General features: G+C 38.1%; 1 protein-coding gene across 1 annotated transcript; it reads right to left on the bottom strand.

Annotated features, from left to right (window-relative positions):
- Window positions 1–33: 33 nt before the first annotated feature.
- LOC114707444 (putative selection and upkeep of intraepithelial T-cells protein 1 homolog) lies at window positions 34–14,415 on the bottom strand. Its single transcript, XM_028890181.2, has 5 exons — window positions 14,338–14,415; window positions 8,738–9,085; window positions 8,003–8,284; window positions 4,710–4,817; window positions 34–68 (listed from the first exon to the last, which is right to left on the bottom strand). Exons 1-5 carry the CDS (start codon window positions 14,369–14,371, stop codon window positions 34–36), a joined length of 807 nt encoding a protein of 268 aa, XP_028746014.2. The 5' UTR covers window positions 14,372–14,415.
- Window positions 14,416–24,005: the final 9,590 nt, after the last annotated feature.

Genomic DNA, 24,005 nt, shown 5'->3' with positions numbered 1-24,005 from the left:
TTAATCAGGAGGACTTTAGATGATTGATGCCATTCAGGCACAGTCAGCCAGGCTTTCCAGGAGATAATCTGGGGAAAACAGAAAAACTGCGATCTGAAGGGTGCTGGATACATTTGGACAATAAGGCCACACCCATGGAGACAACAGCAACAGAGAAGTGAGAAAACGTTCTCCACTTGGCACAGGATGCTTGCCACTGACAATCAATAAAGCAGAAGTAAGAAGCCACTTCAAAAAGACTTTTGTTTATCATGGTAGCTCAGTAGCTCATGGCCCTAGGTGAACTAGTCTAATTGATATAGAACTATACACTAAAACCCATAAACAGAACACCATGAAATTATAAAAACAAACAAACAAACCATAAATCAGCCCTGAGTAGTATTCATTAAGCTGAAAACCTGGTGAGAGGAAATCTTTACACAGATTCCATGCAAAGTTAAGGACATTGGCAAGAACCATAGCATAAAGATGAGGCTAATGTTCACAATTGAATTCAGAAGAAATTTGCACAGGTGTGACCAGATCTGAAATTCTACCTATGAAGCATTCTGAACATAGTCCTAGGAAAGTGTTAGTAATCCAATCAACCAAATAAAGAGGCAGCAATGAGAATAGGACTGCCCATAGCAGAGGAATTCCCAGCAGTGGGGAAAGACCATGAGCAAGTCTGGATGAAAGCCAGCATCAGGTCAATCAATTTTCAGATTCTGCTTGTTTTTGTTTAATACATCAGGGTCCTTTGAGCAGGACTTCTCAGCCTTGTTCTGCTCTGCTCTTGTCAATATTAATTTTTTTCTCTTTCCCATTTTTAGTACTTTATTATTTTTGTTTGTTTTTTCTTCTCCTAAAAACACAATATAGTGTGCTTTGCATTGTCTCGGTGTCTCATCTTATTGAAAGATAAGGTTGTTTTATGTGGTCTGACAGCATATTTTAACTCTGTCTCTTCATTACATTAGCCACTCAGAATATAATCAATCAACAAATGGACCTAGGAAATTAAAAAGCTTCTGTATAGCAAAGAAACCTTTCAATCATATGAAGAGGCAGCCTAGAGAATGGGAGAAAGTCTTCACCATCTATAAACCTGACAGAAAACTAGTATTTGGAATACATAAATAACAAAAAACCCACAAACACCAAGAAAACTAACAATCTAGTAAAAATGGGTTATGGAGAAATGACTCAGTTGTTAAGAACATTTGTGACTCCTGCAGAGGAGCCAGGGTTGGTTCCTAGCACCTATATAGTCAACCACAACTACCTGTCACTCTAGTTCCAAAGGGGATCTGATATCCTCTCCTGACCTCCATGGCCACCAGGTATGTACATGGTGCACATACATCCATGCAGGCAAAATACTCATGCATATAATATAAATAAAATGTCTAAAATTTTTAAAAAGTAAATTGTGGGATTGAATAGACAGTTCTCAAAAGAAGTATATAAATGACTGGTAAATATATTTATATAGTTTGAATGAAGGTATTCTTCATAGATAAATAATGCTGTTCCCACAGTCCATAGGTTATTAAATTAAAATCCTTATGCCCATATGGGATATCTCCCTATGTGTTGCTGGTTAGGGAGGTCCCAGAACTCCTCAAAATTATACATGCTTATAGCCATTGCTCTTGGTTCTTCACCAATAATAATAATAATAAGACACCACTACTGAGGATACCACGCATTTTCATTGCAAGACACAGAGAAAGCAAGCTGAAATTGATCTGGAAGCTTCTTAAACATTGGATAGCTTTCCTAGTGATGGAAATTGCTTTTCAGGCTGCTGGGAGGGAAAAGCCATTGGTGGTCTTACTTACCTGAGAATCCTATGGGCTACAATACCAGCCTTCCAGGTAGGTTGGGGTCACCAGTGAAATAGTGGCATGACTCTTATGGTGGCAACCAACTACTTTCTGATTGGATTCTGGTCTGTTCCACAGGAAGGAACTCAGGCTTGGTAATGTAAACCTGACCAAAAGCCCAAGATTTGGAAATTCACAGACCCAAGTTGGGAACATACTACTGTAGTTTTTGTAAATGTGGATATTGTCAAAGTAATATTTGTATTTAAACTCATAGGGTAGTGTTGATCTCATCCTTGGTTAGAGAAAGAGAATTCTGTTTGCAGTGGGTGATGGTTAATGTAGAGACTCATAACTTGTTAAAGTGTGGATAATAAGTGACTGTTGGATGCTCAGCCATAAATAGAATACCTACAATCCCACCCAGGTTTCAAGAAGCATGGCAGAAGCAGGTTTATGATTATGGCAGAAGACCAGATTATGATTTTTAGACATAGTATGGCTGTTATGTTTATGAACTCATTGCAGCTGTGTTTTCCTGTGCAAGGTGGACTTGTATTTATTTATTCTATCACTGATGTATGAGGGATTTATGAGACCTCGCCCCTCCCCCCAGGAGCTACTGTCAGTTGGTAGTTGCCAGAGAAGGGTAAATTATTTTCTTCAGTGATGTAGCAACTGTTAAGTTTCCCATGCTTCAGTAAATAACCTCTCATACAGTTAAAGTTAATGGATTACAAAACCCAATAAAACAAAACAAACAAGTAACATAAAAGTAGCTGGGGTATTTCCTGTGAAGAAGATAATCTGTAGGATTGTGAGGGATATTAAAAGAGTTAATGAGAGAGTGAAAATGTCCAAAAATTACAATATATAATCTAGTATCTTGTCAAAGGTAAATTTAAATAAAGAAGAATTTTTATTGATGAAAGGACCTTTAAAATATTTTTTAGTGCATAACATAGTGGAAGAATTTGGCTGTGTCTTCTCTCCATGAAAGTGCTCCATAATGTATTTTCTACCTTAAGTATTATTCATTCCTCTGCTAGGGAATTATAGGCACAGTCAAACTTAATAGGTATAGCATAAGATATGAGTATTTGTGTGGCTTGTATTGTCTTTTCTCCTACCACTAGTGTCTATGTGATTTAGGTTCAATATTTAATCTTGCTATTTTAATATTTAATATGAGCAAATATAAAATTTTTACATAATTTGAATAGATAAGTATTTACTTATTTAATTAAATATATACAACACATGTTATGAGCCTTACTAACTATAAGACTTTTCAAATAAGGTTTGCCAGTAGCAAAGCCTCAGTAAGTGCTAGCATCTTAAGATGATATGATAATTCCTACTATAAGATCAACTCTGCTTCTTTTAGAATGATCTAGAAGTGCTGTGGATATCACTCTATATAAATAAAACACTGATGGCCAGTGACCAGGCAGGAAGTATAGGCGGGACAAGGAGAGAGGAGAATTGGGGAAACAGGAAGAAGGAGGTAGAGACACTGCCAGCCACCACCAAGACAAGCAGCATGTAAAGATGCCGGTAAGCCATGAACCACATGGCAAGGTATAGATTTATAGAAATGAGTTAATTTAAGATATAAGAACAGTTAGCAAGAAGCCTGTCACGGCCATACAGTTTATAAGTAATATAAGCGTCTGAGCGATTATTTTATACGTGGATTGTGGGACTGCAGGGCTTGGTGGAACCTGGAGAGAAGCCCTCCAGCAACATAGAAGTACTTTGAAGACAAGATGAGTAAAATGTTACCAACTCAAAGTGCACCATAGATAAAGACTTAATAATTGGAGGGGATTTGGGTGACAAAGTTCTACTTAGAAAAATCTCTAACTACAAGTCTCTCAGGAAGGATCTGAGAGTCTGAAGAAGGAAATGCATTCAATGATTCAGCGATAAAGAGAAACAGCAACAAAGATCCACTTCTTATAAAACAAACAAACAAACAAACAAACAAACTAGGTTGTAACAAGAAGTGAACAAGGTAAATATGAGTTTACTTTTGCAAAAGAGCAATAAACAAGAATAAATGTAGTGAGTCTGGGGCTTTCTGCTGTGTGGTTTAGATGCAGTTTTTGAGAACGGCACCTGTTTTAATTCAGATAATAGAACTCAGGCAAGGAGTTCAGCTGGGAATGAAAGGGGGAGTCAAGAATAAGAGAGAAACACATAAGTTCTGATACCCAAATCCTTACCCAACAACTAAGCTGCACATGGAAGAATTTTCAATGGCCTTGAATACGTACTGGAAAGATAGAGTTTCATATGATGGAATCTGTTAGTTCAAGGTTATTAAAATTAGCACACCCTTAAAACCTGAACAGATATATATTTGTCTTTTAGTTTTTCTTGTGACCCTTCAAGTTCACTTCCTCCCAATATAGCAATGTTAAAAAGGAATGCCTTTTTCCTCCTAGGAAATTAAACCTTCTGATAGTCCAACTTGGTATACCTCTCCCAGTAGGCTCAGTTTTCCTGGTATTACACTGAATGGATACTATGCAGTCATTACTGCAATGTGCAGTTTAGAACTTTACTTTCTGGCCACAATGAGCCTATTGGATCCTTGAAGCTGAGAGAGGGGTGTACAAATGTTAGATGTTAAGAAGCTTTCCAATTTTTTTTTATTTATCACCTCAGGAAAAGGAACTTTCATTTTGACTAATGCAAACAAAGCAAGGCTTTCACAAAGAACAATGCCAGCAGCTCCATCAGCAAGAGAGAGACTTTTGTGGATAAAGTTACATGTCTAATGTATGACCCATAATAATATCCTTGCAGACAGGCTTCCAGATGAAGTGTAAGGCAGTATAAGGTCCCTCTCCCTCTCCCACTTTGCTTCTTCCATCCTGAAAATGTACTTACCTTCTAGAATATGTAGTTTAATACTGGGTATTATTATGAAGAGTGCCATCATAGTCAGAATCACAGCCACAATCATCGTCCAAATAAAATTCCAAGAAAACATTTCGACTGAAATAGAAAGCCACAAATTTTACCACCTAGAAATGTTTGGACCAACCCAATTAGGAGTGGCATGGCATATCCAATTCTTCTTTCTCCATTTCTACCACCCTTGATGGTAACTTTAGGCCAGTTTTAGAGAGGCTGATACGAACTGTGTGAAAAGTAGCATAGGTGTAAATTAGTATGTGGTTGGTGCAAAGAATAAAGGCCACTCTTTCCACCATTTCTGTCTCATGAACTCCCTGACTGTAACAGAAGATGAAAAGCCAATTTGTCATCTCCCCTGTCAAGAAACACAGGTTTCTGCCAGTTCCAAATCAGTGCTTCAGTTCTGTCTAAACTGTTAGGGCACATGCAATGCCAAATATTCTTACTGAATGATGGTAAAACTACGGACCCAGAGAGTAGAAGCAATAAAAAGGCAAGTGTGCTAGTTAGTTTTGTGTCAGTTTGACATCAACTACACTGATCTTGGAAGGAAGAATATTGTTTGAGGAATTGCCTTCATCAGATCGGCCCATGGGCCTATCTCTGGGACCTTTTCTTAATGATTGATGCTGGAGAGAGAAAATGATTGATGTGGGAGGACCCGTCCCACTTTTAGGCAGTGCCAACTCTGGGCAGCTAGTCCTGGTTTGAATAAAGAAAAAAAATATCTGCCCAGCACTCAGGAAGCAGAGGCAGAAGCAGAGGCAGGTGGATTTCTGTGAGTAGAGGACAGTCTGGTCTATGGAGTGAGTTCCAGGACAGATAGGGCTACACAGAGAAACCCTATCTCAAAAAAGAAATGAAGAAAGAAAGAAAGAAAGAAGAAAGAAAGAAAAAAGAAAGAAAGAAAAAAGAAGACAAACTGATCAAGCCATGAAGATCAATCCAGTGATCAGGTTTCCTATATGATTCCTGCCTCTATTCCTACTTGTCCTGACTTCCCTTATTGATGGACTGTGAACTGGAAGTGTAAGCCAAATCAAACTTTCATCCCAAGTTGCTTTTGGTCATGGTGTTTATCACAGTCATAGAAAGCTAAGACAGCATGGATGCTTATATTTGACCAGGGAGATTCAAGCAAAACTTATGAGCATTAAGAACACCTCTTTATCGCTATTAAAATATATTTTATTATATATTGATAAAGGGAACTGTGAATCAAGAAGATATAACTGTTACAGATTGTAGTGGGTAGCTGTTCCAGCTTTGACCTGGAAGAACTACCCCCACTGAGGTTTCTGGTAACTGTCACGCCTACCTATGGCCTGCCCCTAAGGCGGGCCAAGACTGGAGCCCTTAAGACCCAAGATCTGGATGTGCCAGCTATATTGGTTCCTGTTAATCCTGGATGTTGGATGGTAGACCAAGCAGAGTTCTCCAGAGAACACTGCTGGGCCGTACTTCACCTCTCCCAGACTCTGTAACTTATTCCTTTACTAGTTGTAAGTAAAACCCCCAAATAAACCTCCCTTTTAACTACATGGAGTTGCCGTAATACTTCCATCAGTAACAGATGTATGTGCACAATATATTTATGTATTTAATTTCTTTTTAAAATTGGTATATGTTCTTGGCATTCATAGATTCAGGTTTCATAATTTGACAATTTCATAATCACATGCTTTTTATTTCCCTTCTCTTCCTTTTTTTCTCACCATTCCTTTCAATAGTCTTAGTCCTTTCCCTATCCTCCTTTCTGCTTTTGTGTGTATGTGTGTGTGTGTGTGTGTGTGTGTGTGTGTGTGTGTGTCCACAAATGACAGCAAACGTGATATTTGTCCTTCTGAATTGGCCTTATTCCACTTTATGTTATCACTAACTGCACACATTTTCCAGCAAATGATGCAGCTTCATTCTTCTTTATGGCTGAATAAAATTACATGCCACATTTGCTTACAGACTTATGTGTTTACAGCTTGGCTATTATGATAAATGATGGAATAAACATAGATGTGTGAGTACTTCTAGAGTCCTTTGTTGTGTATGTATAAATGGTACATCTGGATTATAAATCATATATGATATTTCTATTTGCAGAGTTTTTAAATGACTTTTAAAAAGACTTATTTATTTAATTTTATGAGTGCTTTGCTTACATGTATGTATATGAACCATGTGCATGTGTGGTACTCCTGAAGGTAAGAAGAGGATACCAGAATCCTTGGAAAAGGAGTTAAAGATAGTTGTGAGGTACAATGTGGATGCTAGGAACTGAATATGGGTCCCTTTCTGGAGCAACAAGTGCTCTTAACCACTGATCCATCACTCTAGCAACCTATTGCAGCTTTTTTAAAACCTCAACCACTATTCCCATAGTGGTTAGAACAGTTTACATTCCCACCATCACCATTAAGTGTGGCTTTTTCTTCACATCAGGATTTGTGGTTGGTTGTATATGCTCAATGTATTACAGTATATGACCTCAAATTTTACTATAGAACCTTAGTAACAAAAGCAGCTTTGTTTCATTTTTATTAATAGCTGAATGTTTCATTGTGTAAATGCACTATATTTTCAATATCCATTTATCACTTGATAGAAATCTTGGTTGTTTCCATTCCTAGCTATTATTGTAGATAACAGCAATGAATATGGGCAATGAAGTATCTCTATAATAAGACGTAGAGTATTGAGGGTATATGCCCATGAGTGGATCATTGGGTAAATCTAGTTTTAGGTCTTGAGGAATCTCTCCACTGATTTCCATAGTTGCTTTACCAGGTCCATTCCTACTACCAGTAATTAAGCAACCCTTTTCCCATACCCTTGCTAGCATTTGTCATTCTTTTTTTTTAACCTTAGCATTCTGACTGGGATGAGATCTTAAAGTTATAGTATACATTTACTTGGTGGCTAAGGATGTTGAGTATTTTCTTAAGGATTTCTCAGCTTTTTCTATTCTTTACAATGAATAATGTTGATAAAACATTTTAAGAAATGAGTAGCAATTTAGCCAAACATTAAACAACACTTTACTCTAGGAAAAACAAAACAAAACAGCATCTTATGTACAAAAATTTCCAGTATTAGGAAAATGATGAAAGAAATGAATCTAGCAAAGGGAATCAATCAGAAAACAGATGAGATGATGAATAAAATGAAGGGAAAGTAATGGCCCGTAGCCAAGTGAAAAAGGCACATGAGTTTTGTGTCAAGTATAAATTATATAAAACTTATTTCAAGAGTGAATACACGAATTTCACCTGGTAGAACAATGCTTGTGCTTTCCTCTTGGCCTGTTAGACGGTTCCAAATGCAACAAGTGACATTCCTGAGGGAGCTGTCTCTAAGGAGAAGTGTCATCTTCATATCAAACAATTTGTCTTCATTCCGTGAATGGGATTTTGATGCAGCTGGAATGACCCCTCCTCTGCTGTCTCTCCATTCCAAGTGAGGTTGTGGGAACCAACCTCTGGAGTGACATTCCACTATCACACCTTTGGTAGTAGGAGGATGAACAAGAATCTGAACCCGGGAGCTCCCAGCTGGTTATAAACAAGGGGAAATTAGTAGTGTATAGTGGATGGAAAGAAGAAAAGACCACAAAAAGAAAACCACTCCTCCTCTATATTAACTCCACTGTCTGTACATATAAGGATAGTCAAAACTCTATGGGGATCTATCTGACATAGTAAATCAATTAAAAGAGATGGCACCAGATGGAAAGTTGGAGAAGACATAACACACAATTAGCATCTATTATACTATTAAGCAGACTTAATGTTCTAAATAAGTCTGGTGATGAAAGGCCTCTTTGTTTCATTTAGTTTTTCTTTCAGTAAAATATTTACTGTTTAATAAATCAAAACAACTGAGTTAAGTTTTAGATTATAAAAAGCAACAAAACCATGCAAGATTCAATTCTTTTTAGAATTTATAAGTGGACATTTTTCTTATATGTGAATCACTGTATTAGTTTCAGAGGAATCCATGCTTACCTATGACCTTGACTTCTGTGATGTGCTCTTCATAGAACTTGCCATCTTTGAAGATGCAGTGGTAGTGCCCGTCATCATCAGGATTGACATTAAAGATCCTGAGGGTCACTTTCCCTTCTCCAATGGCATCTTTCAGGAGCTCTGTTCTCTCCACATACTTGGGGATAATTTTCCCAAACAGGTCTTTGCCATCCTCGTATAGGTTAATAGGTTGTGTATAGTGGGTCCTGAACCAGCGGATCTCCATGTGCTGGGCATTTTGTGGTGGAGACAGCTGACAACTGAGCTCAAGTACTGCACCAAATGGAGCCAAGACTGGCTTCTCTAATCCAGTCACTGTAAATCGTTCTGGGAAGAGAAACAAGAACCAAAATGTGAATGCCTTAATCAAGGAAACCCACTAAGTCACCCCTTCCTCAAAACACACAAACACATTTTTACTGTGGGTCATTTTTCCCCCAGCATACTGTTAAGAAAAAAATCTTAATTTTACATGAGTTCAATGGTGGCTCACCAAAATATTCCCCTTATGAAATGTGTATAATTTCCATTGTTGCTAAATGGCTTCCTAAGATAATTGCTATCAGCCCAGTAGTTGTCTCTTTTTTTCATTCTATTTCATTCTTTCTCTGAATGATTCTACTATTCATTATTCTTTTTTATTTATTATTTTTAGTTATTATTATTATTTTTTAATTTTATAATTTAATTTAATTTTACATATCAGACACGGATTGCCCTATCCTCCATCCTCCTGCCCCCAGCCCCAACCTCCCCCCCCTTCCCATTTCCTCCAGGGCAAGGGCATTCAGTTCAGGCTGGTAGATTCAGTTGAGGCAGGTCCAGTCCCCTCCTCCCATCACCCAGAGTGAGCAAGGTGTCCCAGCATAGGTCCCAAGCTCCAAAAGCCCAGCTCATGCACTAAGGACAGGTACCCATCCCACTGCCTGGGGGCCTCCCAAACAGTTCTAATCGACTGTCTCACTTATCCAGAGGGCCTGATCCAGTTAATTGTAATGAGCTGTTGTATATATTTGCTTTTATGCTTAAGCTTCTTGGATTACTCTTAACTTTCTTTAATTTGAAACACTTTTATTCATTGCATGTTTAAATTTGTCTTCAAGAACCTATTACTGCCATTCTCCTAAACTAATGTAATTTCTAACTGCATTCTAAGATATATCCTCATATCTACATATAAATGTAGCTTTCCCCATTACCAAAAACTTCTTTTTGTGGCAAGAATTTTACTAACTGAGCCATCTCTGCTTGACTTTTTAGAGAGAGAGAGAAGAAGGGGCGGGGGAACAAGAGAATGATGTAGGCAGGTAAAGGATGTATGGGGATTTGGGAGGAGTAGGGAGAGGGGAAATAATATGATCAAAATATATTGTATGAAAAAACAAAACTTCTTTTTGAAGCATGTGGAAATGACTACAGAAATTCTCAATTTGTCAAAATGCAGAGAACAATTAACTGTGGGGTGCACAGCCGCAACTAATATATCTACAAAATAGCAGATTAAGGAACATCACAGAAAATAGGTGGTATAACTGTAGGAACCAGAGAACCAGGATTCACCTGTGTGAGATAATATTTCCCATATGAGAAGGCAGCTGCACCCATGAAGCCTCAACAATGTGGTCATTTAAACAGGCCCTGTCAACACAGGTTGACATGCTGATGTGGGAGGGGGAAATTTCACTAGGTTTCAATCACCCTTAGATGAAGAAGTACAGCAATTAATGGTGGCCAAGAAAGAGGAGAATCAGTCTTCTCCATGAATCAGCCCCCTCATAAATTATTCATTCACAAGTGGTCAGTCTTAAATACTCATACCTATGAGCAACACTAAATGGACTCGGTAGGGTGTGTGTGTGTGTGTGTGTGTGTGTGTGTGTGTGTGTGTGTGTGTAATATAGAATAAGCTGTGGGTTTGAGAAGGATTGTGTGTGTGGGAGAAGCTGGATGGGAAGAGGGAGTGGTGGAAGTGATGTAAATATAGTATGTATATACAAAAAATTTAAATTTTTTGTTTCCTTTATCCTCTATTTTTTTTATTATGGAACTCTATTTTATTTCTTTTTAGTTTTACCAGAAAGACAGAATAAAGTACTAAAACCTACTCTTCCAAATGTCCTCATGCTAAGACAAGTTATTTGTTTTGTTTTTCCTTTGAATATAACTAGACCACTGCAGATGATCATGTGGAGTTTAGAGTCAAAACTTTCAAATGCTATTCTAGATTTTCTTACAGTTGACCAGTACTTGGCTTAACACATATTTGAGTTTATAAAAATCTTAAAGGAAAGAAAGAAAGAAACCTTCTCAAAGGTGCACTGGAAATTTTAAACCATATGGCAAAACCACATATCAATGCATCAATGTGAAGAAACATACACACACACGGCATATCAATGAACTTTTTAGAGAAATTTCTTCTTTAATCCCCCACCCCACTGTGTTTAGCATATCTCTACAAGATTTTAAAATTCACTGCATATATTCAATGAATGTTCTTATAATCTCAAATTAGTCCATAAGAAGAGATCTCAATGGGACAGTTTAGAGATGCAAATACTTAGGGAAATTTTGCTTGTGACAAGGATGACTTCTGGGGTCTGTGGAGAAAAGACAATTCTGTCTGGTTTAAACTTTCACACACATAAATTCACAGTAGCTGTGGCTGCATGCACAAGTTTAAGCTTACCCAAATCCCAAGATGAATGGAGGAGATCCCACCTCTAGCTGAGAAGCTATTGGCATCTGATGGCTGGTACAGGAAGAAGAGTAAGATTCCCTCATGGATGCAGTCCCTCAAAGGCTACCCTTGTTCTAATGGATGTTAACACACCTGTATAGAGGCTCTTTCTTTATATCACTAGCTGTCGAATAATGGCATGGAGACTTTTAATTAATCATGAAAGCTTGGCCTTCTCAAATAGCTCTTAAAACTTAAATTAACCCATTTATATTAATCTATGTTCTGCCACATGGCTTGTTACCTCTCCTCAGCACCTTACCTCTAACTCTGTCTAGCTGGTGAATCTCCCACATCTCAGATTTTTTTCCCAGAGTTCCTATCTCTGCCTGTAAGTTCCACCAATTCTCTCCTGCCTGGCTATTGGCTGTTCAGCTTTTTATTAAACCAATCAGAAGGTGCCTTATGCAGTTGAGGAAGAGCAGAGACACATCTTCGTCCTTCCTTCCTTCCCCTTCTCCCTCTCTTTCTCTTTTTCTCTCTCTCTTTCTCTTTTTTTAACCAAATTAACCATAGACTTACCATAGTATTGAGCCTCCATACTTCATATGCCTAGATATGATATAAAGGATTTGAAAAATAGGTCCATGCAAAATGTTTATAGCATCACTACTAATACTTGTTCAAATTTGGATGAATTTGAATATTCTTCAACAGAATGTTTGTTCAACATTCTGAACAAACAAAATGTGGCACATTTATACAATGGAATATTGTCTATTATTAAAGCTTGTATGGTTTCAAGTGTGTGGCCTTCTAGAAAAAGCAAAGCTGTAGAGTACAAAAGATGGTTGATGGGGTTCTTAAGGGGAGAGAAAAGAGAGGAGTAGGTGGATCATATGACATTTCAAGAGTGGTGAAATTCTGTATGACACCAGGTGCAGCCATGAGGATTTCTGAGTTTAAGAATTTCAGGATCTGATAGCTGGAACAACCTAAAACCACCAGGTGGCAGTAGCACACAACAGCCTTCTATTTGAGTAACCATTTCAGGGTTGCAAAGTAGGAAGCCACAGAGAAAGACTTTGCAGAGACACAGAGGACCATCATTTAGAAAAGGATGGTAGACATGGAACTCTCAAGATTGGCAGCGCTCTTATATATCTAAGTGGAACCACTCCATAGCAAAATAGGGAGTGTCAGGGCCATAGACTTGCAAAAGGCATCAGCAGCTCACTTTAAAAATCACTGTATGGTAGTTTCATTTCTGTTTTTTTTTTTGTTTTTTTGTTTTTGTTTTTGTTTTTTTTTTTTTTAATTTGTATACATCCATTACATATAGGTGGTGGGTGGTGGTATCTTAGGGACATTTTCTTTTAAGTGTATAATATACTTTCGATAAGTCCCACGCCCCCAACAGGCCATTAATACTTTCCTTTCTCTTCTCCTTTTCCTGCTGTCATCTTTAATCCATTAGTTTGACTCCTACTTTCATGCTATATACACAAGCACACTTTTATGCATTTATCTAAAATACAGGACTCACAAATTAAAGAAGACATGCAGTATTTGTCTTTCTTTGTCTAACTAATTTGCTTAATGTATTAATCTGCATTAATGTATTGAATCCACTTTCTTTCAAGTGAAATTTTGTTCTACTATAGAGTTGAATATTATTTTACTCATGTATTTCTCTATTGATGGATACAAAGGTTCACTCCATAGCTACTGTGGGTTATGGTGCAATAAACATGTATGTACAAGTAACAGTGTGGTATGTTGGCTTAGAATCCTTCAGTAAATAACCAAGGGTGGTATAGCTGGATAATATGATGAACTTTAGTTTTGTTTTGTTTTGCTTGTTTTGGATCCTACATATTGATATCAGTGGTGGCTAAACTAATCCAGATTGTGACCAATAGTGTACAACACACTTCTTTCAGCACACTTGCCAACATTCATTTATTTTCTTAATGATTGTCATTCTAACCATGGTAGATGAAATCATAATGTAATTTTATTTTCTCTGATAATTAATCATGTCAAACTTTTTTCATGTTTATTTGTTGCTTGTACTTCATCTTTAAGAACTCTTTATTTAACTAGACTGTTTATTGATCAGATTGTTGGATTTTTTGGTATTTAGTTTTATGAGTTCTTTATATATTCTACATATTAGTCCTCTGTCAGAGGTAGTGTTAATAAATATTTTTCTCTTATACTGTATGTCATTCATTCAAATATCTGCTTTCTTTCCTGTACAGAGATATTTTAATATCATACAATCCCATTTTTCTGTTTTTGGCATTATTTTTTGAATGTTTGGAGTTCTATTCAGAAAGTCCTTTCCTATGTGTATATCTTAAAATGTTTTCTCATATTTTCCCTCTGTTTCAGAAATTAAGATTTTAAATTAAAATCTTTCTATATATTGAACTGGTTTTATACATGACCAGGATGGGCTATAGTTTTAACATCTTACACATGTATATTGGTTTTCTCAGCACCATTTGTTGAAAGGCCATTTTTTCCTCCATCTTGTAAAAAGTCACTTGTCTTTATTTGTGAGAATTTATCTTTATAGTCTATTCCATTGATCCACATGCTGGCTTTTGCATTGTATTCACAAGCAAGTAGAGAGGAGTGACTACTTGTACTCAGACCACTTTCTTCTTTTCATACAGTCCAGGGTCTCATCCTGGGGAATTGAGCCATCCACAGTTGATGGGTCTTCCTATCTCAGTTTACCTATTTAATATGGTCTCCTATGGGTGTGCCCAGATGCTTGTTGCCCAGATAATTCTAGATTTCCTCAAGTTGGCAACAGAGCCATTGACATTTTCTTTCTTTGCAAACTTTTTATGGACAAAGTTCATGAGGGAAAGTGAGAAATTCATACCTGCCCTCAATGTTACCATATGAAGGAGGCACATGGCAACAATACTGAGTCTGTAAACAAGTGGTTTTCCATCATCCATCACACCTGCAAAAAGAAAGCAAATTCATAACCAGTGAAAACATGAGAAAGAAGTTGCAGAAATCAGATAAATCCTCAACTGCCTAAAGCACTGTCTTCCAGCTGTGGCTGTCATCACCTTTTAATCCCAGGTAAACAACAAATTCATGTCAGGAGAATCATTTTCTTTGTGTTATTTAGCATTCTGAAATTTTATTAGCAAATATGACACTTATGATAAGAAGGCTCAATAAAATGACTATATCTTCCCAGAAATTTATTTATTTTTACAGGATTGTCTTCTCCAAGGCTTGAATGGATATTATTTTCTGTTTGTTTTGTTTTTGAAAACTCCATGAGCCTGCTTTCTTCCCCAAAGTTGATGGAAATGGGGAACATGTCCAGATTTCCAAAACTAATGGAATCATTTGATATATTTATTAATTGCTACACAGAAAAAAGTAAAGTCATATTTATCTTAATTTATGGTAGAAAGTAATTAATCATTTTATATAGAGGAAATAACTTTCTTCTATGACACTTTAAGAACCCCATTAATTTTTCTGTTAATTGAGACATTGCCTAACTTGTTAGAGTTTCAGTTGCTGTGAAGAGACACCATGACCACAGCAACTCTTATAAAGGAAAACATTTAATTAGGCCTGGTTTACAGTTTCAAAGGTCTAGTCAATTATTGTTGTAGTGGGAAACATGGTGACATGCAGGCAGAAGGTTTTGGAGAGGGAGCTGAGATTTCTACATCTTCATCTGCAGGCAGTGGAAGTCTAGCCACACTAGGCCTGGCTTGAGCATCTGAGACCTCAAAGTGCACCCCACAGTGACACACTTCCCCCAACAAGGCCACATGTACTCCAACAAGGGCACACCTCCTAATAATGCCACTCCCTATGGTTCAAGCATTCAAACACGTGAGTCTATGGGGGCATGCTTATTTAAACCACCACAAACATATTTGTGGTCCTTACTCTAAAGTTCAAGGTCAAGGGAAGATGAAGTTATATTTTTCAGATAAATACAAAGGATTATTTAAAAAGTTCTACTTGATATGTAGCTCTGGAAACAGATGTAGGACTTTCCTATTTCTGTACTCCAAGAGACACTTACCAAGTACTGGTATTATAGAAAAACAAAGAGTTAAATAGTAGCAACAATATAAAAATACTATAATACCTTGTTTAAACAGACAAATTTAGTAGTAATCCTGGACTTACCTAGGTTCTCACATTACTAAAATGGTATATCTACATTGTGAATAATGACCTGTATTTCTTAAAAATCATAAAGGCAATAAAGACATTTATCAGATGCCAAATGTAGAATTGCTATTGAGCAATGGTAAGTTGAGGAAAACATAGTAATACTAAGGAGTGAAGCAGAGGGAAATTAATAAAGCCTTCATATGCTGTATTAACATAAATCTTAAGATGGGCAAACTATAAAGAGAATAAGTGATAGCATGCATTGTAGCTAACTCAGGATCCCATATTAATGCCACGTAAGTTGAAATCCTGGCTTTACCATTTAGCTGAAAAGCCTAGGCAAGTTATGAGAACTCTATCACTTCAGGTTTTTCAGCTACAGGAGATATTTTCTTCATCATTGTATTTATTATTAGAATTAGTGGTTGTTTGAATAAAAATGGCTCCCATAGGCTCATAGGGAGTGGCACTGTAGGAGGTATGGCCTGGTTGAAAAACATATGGCCTTTTGGGAGGAGGTGTTCCACTAGGGGGTGGGCTTCAAGGGCTCAGAAACTCAAGCCTGGCTAACATGTCATGGTCACTTCTGCTGCTTGCAGATCAAGATTCAGCTGCTTTTACAGTACCAAGTTTGTCTTCATGTCACCATGCTTCCCATCATGATGATAATGCTCTTAAACCTCTGAATTATAAGCTATCCCCAACAAAATGTTTTCCTTTATAAGTGTTGCCATGGTCATGGTGTCTCTTCATAGCAATAGACATCATAACTAAGACAGAAGTTGGTACAAGGGACCGAGGAATTGCTCTGATAGGACTGACCATGCTTTTGTTTGGAGGTGTGGACTTTGCATTTGAAAAACAGCTGAATGCTGTAAGTGGGGATTAATGGCTATATTAGTAGAACCATGGATGACAGTGGTGCTGAAGGTGATTTGAACTGTGGGGACCTGGCTTAAGAGAGTTCAGAGGAAAAGAATTTCCGTATGTGACCTAGAGACTGTTCTTGTGATACTTTGACAAAGAATGTGGCTACTTTTTGTCCTTGCCCAAAATGTCTGCCTGAGGCTAAAGTGAAGAGTTTTGCATTATTTGCATTAGCAAAGTGTGGTAGTTTGAATGTAATTGTTCCCTATTAGTTCACAGAGAATGGCATAATTAGGAGGTGAGGCTTTGTTGGAGGAAGTATGGCCTTGTTGGAGGAAGTATGTCACTATGGAGGTGGGCTTTGAAGTCTCACATATGCTCAAGCCACACCGACTGTCTCAGACCACTTCCTGTTGCCTGCAAATCAAGATGTAGGACACTCAGCTACTTCCACTGCATCATGTCTACCTGCACTTCATCATGTTGCACTATGATGATAATGGACTAAACCTCTGAAAATGTAAACCACCCCAATTAAATGTTTTTCCTCTATAAGAGCTGCTGTGGTCATAGTTTTGTTTCTTCACAGAAATAGAAACAGTAACTAAGACAGGAATTAGTACCAGGGATTGGGATATTGCTGTCATAGGCCTGACTATGTTTTTTTGTTTAGAGGAATTTGAACTTTGGTACTTTGGGTTAGGAAAGCAGTGGAATGCTTCAAGTATTGCTTAATGGACTATACTTGTACAATCATGGAAGACAATGGTGCTGAGAATGATTTTAACTGTAGGGGGCTTGCTTAAGAGGTTTCAGAGGAGAATAATTTTAGTATGTTGCCTAGAGATAGTTCTTGTGGTATTTTGGTGAAAAATGTCACTGCCTTGTGCCCTTGTCCAAAGAGTCTGACTGATGCTAAAGTGAAGTGATTTGGAATTCCATGGGAAGACAAAAATCTCAAAGCAGTCTCAAAACCATAGACACTGTCATGTGGTTACCAATGTTTATGTTTATAAAGATTTATAATTAAAAGGAGCAAGCTTAGGAGAAAACAAAAACCAGGAAATGGAATGGAGCTAAGCCTTGTGTTTAAGGAGATAAACAGATTAAGAAATGTAATAAAAGGAGTTATATCCTCAGAGGAAGATCCCACTCACCTAAGTTTCCAACTTGTGAAAAGGAATTAAGGAAAAGCTTAGAGTTAGGTGTGGTGGTACATACCTTTAATCCCAGCACTCCAGAGGCAGAGGCTGTTGGATCTCTGAGTTTGAGGCCAGCCTGGTCTGTGGAGAATGTTTCAGGATAGCCAAGCTTAAGTAGTGAAGGAAACCATTGAAAACAGAAAGCTGGTGAAGATGTAATTGAATGAGTGGGACATGTTCCAGCCCCAGCAAGCAGTAAAACTTGGCAGATTTGGCAACATGGTTCTGACTTTAGAATCAAGGATAGAAGAACAGGGTAATAAACTCTCCTTCCACCATCAAGGAAAACCACTGAGGCCAGATGTGTGACAGTGGTATCCCTGCATGGAGGTCTAGAGATGTCATTGTGTAAAGCTGTTAAGATGAAGTCTGGTTTACCTTGGAGACCCCAAAATGGTGGAGAAGTCAGAGCTTTGGGATACCTGTCAAGAAGAGCTTCTAACAGGGAGCAGAGCCAGCCCAAGAGAAAGAAGTGTGTTATAATCAACAAATCTGTATGGAGTTGGAAAGCTGAAGAGTGCTTTGATATCAGACATAAAGATGCAGAGTTTGAAGTTTGCCCAGCTGGCTTTCTGTCTTGCTTTGGTCCAGTATTTCCTCATTATGCTCCATTTTGGAACAGTAATATACATCCTTTGCCATTGTATGTTGGAAGTATGTGATCTACTTTTCATTTTGATTTTATGAAGATTTACACTTGGGAGATTGCCATGAGTCTCTGTAGAGTCTTCAGACTTCGACATTTAAACAAGTTTGAGACTGTTGTAGACTATGGTGACTTTTGAAGTTGGACTAATACATTTTGCATTATGATAAGGCTATGAGCCTTTGGGAGCCAGGAACTGGAATGTAGTGGTTTGAATAAAAATGGCCTCTATAGGCCCATAGGGATTGGCACTATTAGGAGATATGGCCTTTTGGAAGATGTGTGGCCTTATTAGAGGAGGTGGGTCACTAGGAGGTAGGCTTTGAGGTCTCAGAAGCTCAAGCCTGGCTAGTGTGTCACAGTCACTTCTGCTGCCTGCATATCAAGATGTACAACTCTCAGTTCCTTCTCTAGTACCATGTCTGCCTGCACTGCACTGTGTTTCCTGATATGACAATAATGGAATAAACCTCTGAATTATAAGCAAGCCCTAATTAAATGTGTTCCTTTATAAGAGTGTTCATGGTCCCAGTGTCTCTTCACAGAAATAGAAATCCTAACTAAGATAGAGCCCTATGGGAGGGTTCATAGAAAACAAATCAAACAATAAAAAGAGCACGGGAAAGGTGAAAATTAAAAATGAAGATATATCCACCTCAACATATGTTTAAAATACAACAAAGAATATTAAACAACTCAACGTGACATATTCACAACCTCACAACTCCTGGACAGTGGAAATAAAAGTAACTAAGAAGGCTGAAATGGCAGAGAAAAATTTCAGTGTCCTATTTGTGAGAAAGATGAATGACCACATAGAGAACTCAAATACATAGATGAATGAACTAAGGAAATAAATCCAGAACCTATGGAGGGCAGGTACCAATGCAAACAAAATAGTATAGTATATAATGAACAGAGTTTCAGCTCAGGAGGGTGAAAAATGACTGGATATGGATGAGAGTGATAGTTGCACAATAATATGAATGCTTATAAAGCAACAGAACCACAAATTATTTTAAAAAACAAAAATGGCTTTTAGAATATAACATTAAAATTTTACTTTTGTCAGTACACTTATTGACTTACTGTAGCTGGAGTTGTCTCTAGTCCCGACCAGGCCCGCAGCCTCTCAGACCCAAATAAACACATAGAGGCTTGTATTAATTAAAACTGTATGGCCTAATGGCTCAGGCTTCTTGCTACCCAGATCTTACATCTTAAATTAACCCATTTCTATAAATCTATACTTTACCATGTGGCTCATTGCTTACTGGTATCTTTACATCTTGCTTCCTCTGTGTTTGGCTGGCAACTCCTGACTCAGTTGTAGTGGGTAGCCATTCCAGCTTTGACCTGGAAGCTCCAACCCCCATTGTGTCTTCGGTAACGGTCACGCCTACAAGGTGGGGCTGAGAGAGGATGCTGAAGACCCGGGTTCCAGATGCACACGCTCTCTTAGTTCCTGGACCCTGGTTGCTGGAGGTAGACCAAGCAGAGTTCTCCAGAGAACACCGCTGGACTGCACCATGCCTTTCCCAGACTCTGTAAACTATCCAATCATTTGTAATTTACCCCACAAAATAAACCTCCCTTTTAACTACGTGGAGTGGCCTCAATAATTTCACCAATACTCAGCCTTCCTGTTCCCAGAATCCTCTTCTCTCTTTATCCCACCTATACTTCCTGCCTGGCTACTGGGCAATTAGCACTTTATCTATTAACCAATCAGAGCAACACTTTAACAGCATATAGAGCTATTTACACAGCAACTTACATGTGCAGAAGACAGGAGTCATGTCATCATCTTAATGAATACATAAAAAGGCTTTGACAAAATCTAACATGATTTCATGATAAAAGCTTTAGAAAAAGTAGGACTAGAAGAAACATATCTTAAAATGATAAGGGCTATATATGACAAAGCCACAGCTGCAGCATGAGTCCTAATTGGTCTTGATAAAAACCCAGAGTCAGATATCAGAGAAGCAGAGCAGCCAGCTAGACTTCTTTCCTGTACCGAATGTTCAGTCTGAAAGGGCCTGGGTTCCTGTCTCCTTCTAACTTATATTTCTTTCTCTGCCCAACCATATCACTTCTGGTCTCAACCTCCCTAGTGCTGGGATTAAAGGCATGTGTTCCACACTGCCTGGCTCTGTTTCTCTTTTAGATTGGATCAATCTTTTATAGCCCATGGTGGCCTTGAACTCACAGAGATCTGCTTCTGCCTCCTGAGTGCTGGGATTAAAGGTGTGTGCCACCACTGCCTGACCTCTATGACTAACTAGTGACTCAGCTCTGCACTCTGATCTCTAGGGAAGATTAAATTGTTAAAACAAACGAATTATCACCATACACAACCAACATGAATCTAAAAGGAGAAAACTTAAAGCAATCCCATTGAAAGCAAAAATGAGACAGGGCTGCTCACTATCCCCATTCCTTTCTAATATAGTGCTTGAAACAATATGGCAAGAGGAGGAAATTGAGGGGATACAAATAGTAAAGGAGAAGTCAAATTATCCCTATTTGCAGATTATATGATATTATATGTAAGAGGCACCCAGAATTCTACCAGAAAACTTCTCAAAATTCAACAAAGTGGCAGGATACAAAAATCAACTTACAAAAATTAGCCTTCCTATATACAAATAACAAGCATGCTAGGAAAGAGATCATAAGCACACTCATTTACAATCACCTCAAAACAATATCCTGGAATAAATGTAACCAAGGAAATACAGAGCTATTTGAAGATTTCTGAGGAAAGAGATTAAGGAAGACATCAGAAAATGAAAAGACCTCCCACACTCATAGATTGGTAGATTTAATATTATGAAAATGACCATTATACTAAAAGAAGTTGGTAGATTTAACACAATCCCAACTAAAATTCTCATGAGTTTTTTCATAGAAATATCCTACAATTTGTATGGAACCACAAAATACCAATGATAGCCAAAGCAATCTTGGAAAAAACCAACAATACTGGAGAGATTATCACTTGAAATTTCTAAATAGATTATAGAGGTATTGCAATAAAAACAGTATGATACTGGCACACACACACACACACACACACACACAACTTATAGAAACACAAAAGAAGACACCAACATAAATACACCTAACTGTAGCCAACTGGTAATTGACAAAGTTGCCAAAATTATATACTTGAGGAATGATAGCATCTCTAACAAATGGTGCTGAGAAAACTGGATGTCCTCAAGTAAAAGAATGAGTATTCATATGTACCACTTTCCATCAAAATTAAATCCAGAAGATCAGTGACCACAATTTGAAACCTGGAATGCTGAAACTGTCCAAAGACAACATGGTCAGCATCATACAAGATGTAGGTGTAGGAAAGGGCTTTCTAAATAGGACTCTGTTTGCCAAGTAATTAAGGCCAACAATTAACAAGTGGGAACTCAGAAAACTAAAACTCTTCTGTACAGCTAAGGGAGCAATCACTCAAGTCAAGGGGAAACTTACATAGTAGGAGAGAATCTTTGCTAACTATATATCTTTCGGAGGACTAATACTCTGAATGTTTAAAGAACTGAAAAAAACAAGAGTCAAGAAACAATCCAACTGAAAAGCAGGCTCTATATCTGAAGAGAGAGTTTTCAAAAGAAAAATCAAAATGGGTAAGATGTGCCTCAAAGAGTGTTCCTCTTTAGAAATTAGGGAAATGCAAATTGAAACAGCTTTGAGATTTCATCTCACACCAGTTAGAGTAGCTAAGATCAAGAAAATAAGCTATAACAAATGCTGGTGAGGAAACTGGAACCCTCATTCACTCTTGGTGGAACTGAAAACTGGTGCAGTCTGGAAATCAGTGTGGAGAATTCTTAAAAAACTAATGGATGGAACTAGAAAAAATCATCCTGAGTGAGGTAACCCAAACCCAGAAAGACAGTTATGGTATGTACTCACTCATAGGTGGATTCTAGATATAAAATAAAGAACAATCAGACCACAACCCATAGAACCATAGAGGCTATATATATAGCATGGAGGTCCCTAGGACGACTGTGGCTTATAATAAATTTCAGTTTTACTCAATTATTGAAAAAAATAGCCAAATGAATGGAAACACATGAACTATGAACCAAAGGCTGAGGGGCCCCCAGCTGGATCAGGTCTGCTGTGGATATCACTCTATATAAATAAAACACTGATGGCCAATGACCAGGCAGGAGGTAGGTGGGACAAGGAGAGAGGAGAATTCTGGGAAGCAGAAGGCAAGGGGAGAGACACTGCAGCCACCGCCAGGAGAAGCAGCATGTAGAGACTCTGGTAAGCCACCAGCCACGTGGCAAGGTATAGATTTATAGAAATGGGTTAATTTAAGATAAAAGAACAGTTAGCAAGAAGCCTGCCACGGCCATACAGTTTATAAGTGATATAAGCGTCTGAGTGATTATTTTATAAGTGGATTGTGGGACTGCGGGGCTTGGGGAACCTAGAGAGAAGCCCTCCAGCTACAAATGGCGCCCAACGGCTCAAGTTTCCACCTTAAACCTGAGAATATTTAATAACCAATTCTAAACAGAGCCAAAACCAGGTTCCTGCTTCTTGTCTCATATGAGCAGCTAGACGCCGCAAAATGCAGGTTTGAACACTGGCGGGTTCCTGGCGAGTGGTTTGACCGGCAGTATGGCGGGAATGAGGAGTCTGCCAGAGGCACATTATGCTGCGTAGTAGATTTAGTCTTTACTAGTATTTTTTTAAAAAAAGGTTTCTGGGCTACATGCTGCTTTGATAAAAGCTTAGACCCACTAATTCTGAGACTTGATGACTCCCAGAGCTGGCGGAAAACGTACCACTGCCATGTTGGGAAGCTGAAGTGGGCGGAGCCAGCAGCCACAGCGCCGTTTCAGGCTTACAATGGTGCAGTTTAAAGCAATAGGCTCAAGGCTCAAGGTAATATAAAACATAAGCCACATAAAGATGGCTACCACACAGAGAATCTGGATTATGTTCTCTTTGATATTCATAACTAAACAAAAACATTTGATTACAAAAGCTGTTGAGTTATGCCAAAATGTATATTTTAAAGGTACCTTGACTTCAAAATTTGGATATAAGGATATGTTACTTTGGAAAAGAGGTTCTGCTTTTGTTTTCACAGAAAGCCAGAGGCTGTGGACTTGTTCCAGATTAAGATACATCAGGTTTCACCAGTCAAGACCCCTGAAAGGACTCCGATGACACCATGGCCCAGATGATCCAACATCCAGAGCGGTTTCAAGGCAACTGGTTCACACAATACAGCCTCACGGACTACCCCATAGGTCTAAAATTTTCTTTGCGTCCCCATAAGATACAGCGCCCCCCTCCAGCAGGAAGTAGTAAGAGATGCTACGCCCAAATTCCCAAATATACCAAACTGGCTTTAGAGGTGGAATTGGCTCACTCCCCTCTAAACCCAGACATATTGCTTTAAAAAAAAAAATGGTTAAGTGATTCTTGTGTCCCAAATCAGAAGAGCCCTCTGGTGTGGGACAGAGAAAAACCAATATTTTTATTTAAAACAGGTTGATTATAAATGTGATCTCTTTCTGAAAAAGAAAAGGGGATATGATATATAGGAGGATATGGAGATGATAAGATAAAAGGGTAGATTAATGAACCTACTTTTAAAGAACAACTTGTTTAAAATGTTTTACA

This window comes from Peromyscus leucopus, chromosome 2, assembly GCF_004664715.2.
Source record: "Peromyscus leucopus breed LL Stock chromosome 2, UCI_PerLeu_2.1, whole genome shotgun sequence".
Lineage (NCBI taxonomy): Eukaryota > Metazoa > Chordata > Mammalia > Rodentia > Cricetidae > Peromyscus > Peromyscus leucopus.
The sequence above is the reverse complement of the archived record's forward strand: the minus strand, read 5'-3'. Positions and strand labels throughout refer to the sequence as shown.

Bases quoted from the DNA above. Each gene is read 5' to 3' on its own strand.
- LOC114707444 (XM_028890181.2), bottom strand. From the start codon at position 14,371: ATGTGCCTCCTTCATATGGTAACATTGAGGGCAG. The intron at 8,285-8,737 runs GTAAGCATGGAT...GTTTATAACCAG, and splicing joins CACAGAAGTCAAGGTCATAG to CTGGGAGCTCCCGGGTTCAG. The intron at 69-4,709 runs GTAAGTACATTT...TGTTTTCCCCAG, and splicing joins TAAACTACATATTCTAGAAG to ATTATCTCCTGGAAAGCCTG.